The following is a 4,006-nucleotide window of genomic DNA, read 5'->3' as shown; positions in this document are numbered from 1 at the left end:
CAATATTTTTATTTTAATAAAATTTTCAATCTTAGATAAAAAAAAAAAAAACATAAGCATGTATTAACATGTTAGATAAATTGTATTTTTTCTTTTTTACTTTTATTTTTTCCTGAAGGATGGATACATCTAGAAGAATGTCAAAGTAAACCAAGAAGGAGTAGAAGACAGTAGTAATTTCCAGGTTTCGAGATTGAATATGTTATCCAAATAATAAAATAATATTTAATAAGGTATGATAGGTAGTTTGTCTGGTAGCATAACAACTGTCCCACTATAATACGCACTTATCACTTATCAATCAGCAGTTCAGCACACAGAAAAGAAAAGAAAAGCAAAGCCCCACAATTCCGGCCTTTCCTTCCCTCAAAAGTCTCAAAACCCTATCCGTTACGCCCAAAATTATAGATATTTCTCTTTCTCTCTCCACTCAACTTATCTTCTCTCAACCAAACCAAACTAAGCAAAATAAATAAATATAAACAAAAAGAATCTCTCGAAATTGAAGAACCTTTTACTACTATACTCTCACACACACAACAACCACTCCTTTTCTGTTTTTCAATCTTCACGTTTTTGCTGTTACACACTTTCTATGGAAAATTGCGTCTATAACCACCTTCACCGTACAATTCTCACTCTTCCAACACCACTCTCGTCGTCGTCATCATCGGTGAGATTCTTCGCGAACACAGCAGCAACAAGGCCTCTTGTTGGAGTTTCTCTCGGCGGTGGCGGTTGCGGTGGTCCTTTGTCGTTGAGGCGGCGGAGATTGGTGGTGAAGGCGAGTGCCGGGGCCACTCCTTGCGAGTTCAGCAGCTTGAACTCGCCGCTGGAGCCGCGGTCCACGGTTGGGAAGTTCTTGAGTGGCGTCCTGCAGAACCACCGGCAGCTGTTCCATGTGGCAGTTGGAGAAGAGCTCAAGCTCTTGGCCGATGACCGTGATGCTGCGCTGGCTCGCATGGTCATCGGTTCCGGTTCCGATGAGGCCTTGCTTCACAGGTTCGGCTCTAGATTACTGTGATTCCGTTCTTGTTGGATTTTTTTGTTTAATTTTTTTTTTCTGAGTGCTAGTTTGCGAGTTTTGGCTTCGTTTTCGAAGAGATAGAGAGGGGAAGGGATTTGATTTGAAGAGTCCCTTCTCTTTCATCTGTTTTCCTTCGGAAAAATGAAACTCGCAAACACTTTATTTTGGTATGCTTTATTAGTCAGGGTTTTGGGGCTAAACCCATGCGCTATGACGGTTATGTGCAACCAGATTGGCATTCTAATTCGGTATATTTGAAACTGCATGTGTATGTTTGTGATGTAATCTGTTTCTTCGTGAGACAAATGGCTTCAATAAGGAAATTTGTTGGTCCTATCTATTTAACGTGGCTTCTCTTCATTGGTATGTGTAGATAAGTGCTGAAGTATCTTTGTTTCTCTGATTTATATTTATTTATTTATTTTCTGGTTTTTCAGGATTTTTTTTGTGGGTGATTGTGTTTAAAATTGGGTCAATGTGTTCCATGTAAGGTTTAGAACGTTACGTAGGAGAAGAAAAACCTTATTGTGTTCGTTTGAAGGTTTGATTCGTATAGTTTTGTGGATATGAATCCTTTGTTTTTCATAGGAAAAGAAAACATATTAGAGGTTAAAAACAGAAGTGTTTGTTAAACATGAGATACCGCTGAGCTTAGAGAAAAGGAGGGTCAGCAAAGAATCAAGAGTTCAGCATGTTTTAGAATCCTTTGAAGCAAGGCATCAAGGAATTCTTGAACTGACTACTGAATCCCATAGCAATTTTTGAGGTGTTGAGACACACCTGTCATGATGCTTAGCATTTCACTTCCAATCTTAAAGGTCATTCATAAAGTGTACATGGATTAAAGATTTTAGCTCTTGCCAAAACCTTTATTGAGTGAACTTTTACAACTTGCAACTGTTCGAAGATAAATGGGCTCAGCTAGTACCTGTCAAGAACCTCGAAGTAATTGTCTAGAAGAATATGTAGGTTGGCACCAAGGGTTGACGTTGGGTCCACACGACTTCACCTTGGTATTAGACATTCTTACTTGACACATCCAAGAGCCAGTGCGTTGATGTGTTTCTTTTGCCAATTGCATATCTGTATGATGAAGTAGCAAGAGGAGTAAGTTCTAAACTAGATTATGGAAATAAGCTTTGGAATCAAAGGATTTTCAGTTTAGGAGAAGTAAGATGTAGTCTACTGAATGGAAGTTAGAGGTGAGAGTTGGATCGTGTCTTGGTTAGTATTCGTGATTTGTAGCTAGCTAAGACCTCTCTGTTCTTTATTGGGTCATTGTTAGTTCCTAATCTAAACCTATTTAGCTCCAAAAATTAGTGGCCTTATCTTGTGCCATATGAAACTTTATCAGCTACTAAATTAATGGTTACGTGATTGTACTCTAACTTTTTTGCTTGGACAATCAGCATTTAGTGGTGTCTCCATTCTACAGGGAATAGAAGTAGTACTTATCAGGAAGATCCCCAATTAGCAATATTACACTTACCAATTAGCAGGGCATTAGGTTCTCTAATACAAGCAATATAGGATATATTTTGCTCACTTTGATCTGAATTTTCCAGTATGTACTATGAGTTGTCTTGGAGGTTAACTTTGTGGACATTTTAGATGGTAAACAATTTCTGCATGATGAATATATTAGAGTATGTTCTGTCATCAGTATGATACCGTCAAAGCAAATGAGCCAAACAGCTAACCCTACATATTAATTTCCTTATTAGTTTCATATTGCAGTCGTAGGCATTCATTGAAAATCTGTTGACTTTAAACTTTTCTTAATGCCAGGAGGATTGCACAGCTAAAAGAAAATCAATGTGAAATTGCGGTAGAAGATATTATGTACTTATTGATCTTTTACAAGTTTTCCGAGATCAGGGTCCCTTTGGTTCCAAAGCTTTCTAGTTGCCTTTACAATGGCAGGCTAGAGATATTGCCTTCTAAGGACTGGGAACTAGAGTCTATTCACAGCTTGGAAGTTTTGGATATGATAAAGGAACACATAACTTCCGTAACTGGCTTGAGGGCAAATTCTAGTGTTACCGAGTGTTGGGCCACTACCAAAGTTAGAAAATTCTTACTTGCCAGAGTTTATGTCGCTTCTATATTATATGGTTACTTTTTGAAGTCGGTTTCATTGAGGTACCATCTAGAACGAAATCTATCGTTGGCTAACCCTGATCTTCATCTTGGTCTTAGGAATACCCTCCCGTTTATTGACATGTTCCCTAGTGGTTTTAAAGACACCATCTTTGGTAGCTTGAGTAGCCTGCAATCCATAGGACAAGGGATAACTAAGGAGGAAGAGGATATTGAAGACTTGAAATGCTACGTAACTGGATTTCACCCTGGTTCATTGCAGCGATGTGCGAAACTTAGATCCAAAGAGGCTGTGAATTTGATAGGAAGCTATAGTTGTGCACTTTTTAACAATGAGGAATCTGGTTTGGTTGAGAGTGATGATGTTATTTTGACCTCATTCTCAAGCCTCAAGAGGCTGGTATTGGAAGCTGTTGCCTTTGGATCTTTCCTTTGGGAGACGGAAGATTATATCGATAATGTATATAAGCTTATGGATGATTAAGTAGGGCAATGCAAAGGTTGCTAATAAATTCCTCATTTGTTGGGCAAATCCTACTTGTGTATACAGTGAGATTTTTGTTGTTAGCTTTTGAGTGTTTTGGTTTTTTATGCTTATGTTTATATATTGTATATAGAGATAGTACACTTTTACTCTACATGTTGTATAGTTTTGATGCTTTAGCTTTTGAAGTTTATGTAAGTTGATAGAGATTTTGAATAGAGATAAAGTTGTTCACTGTGACACCATATGTGCATCTATTGTTGAATATTTTCCAAGGTCCTGATATCTTTACAGAAAGGCTTTTTCCCTTTTTTTTTTTCTCGGACAGACTTTATAGAAAAGATTATTGGGTTGTTTGCACATAACAGGAATTTAGCTGAAGGAGTCAACAAGTG

The 4,006-nt window shown here is 37.8% G+C and overlaps 1 protein-coding gene across 1 annotated transcript; it reads left to right on the top strand.

Annotated features, from left to right (window-relative positions):
* LOC107618489 (UV-B-induced protein At3g17800, chloroplastic) lies at positions 327-3,866 on the top strand. The gene is made up of 2 exons (XM_016320584.2): positions 327-1,002; positions 2,816-3,866. The coding sequence occupies exons 1-2, from the start codon at positions 596-598 to the stop codon at positions 3,609-3,611; spliced, it is 1,203 nt and encodes a 400-aa protein (XP_016176070.1). The 5' UTR covers positions 327-595; the 3' UTR covers positions 3,612-3,866.

Source organism: Arachis ipaensis, chromosome B09 (genome assembly GCF_000816755.2).
Source record: "Arachis ipaensis cultivar K30076 chromosome B09, Araip1.1, whole genome shotgun sequence".
Classification (NCBI taxonomy): domain Eukaryota; kingdom Viridiplantae; phylum Streptophyta; class Magnoliopsida; order Fabales; family Fabaceae; genus Arachis; species Arachis ipaensis.
Note: the sequence above shows the minus strand (reverse complement) of the source record. Positions and strands in the feature narration are given on the sequence as shown.

Coding starts and splice junctions, on each gene's coding strand:
- LOC107618489 (XM_016320584.2), top strand. CDS start 596: ATGGAAAATTGCGTCTATAACCACCTTCACCGTACAATTCTCACTCTT. Junction 1,003..2,815: donor GATGAGGCCTTGCTTCACAG/GTTCGGCTCTAG, acceptor TCTTAATGCCAG/GAGGATTGCACAGCTAAAAG.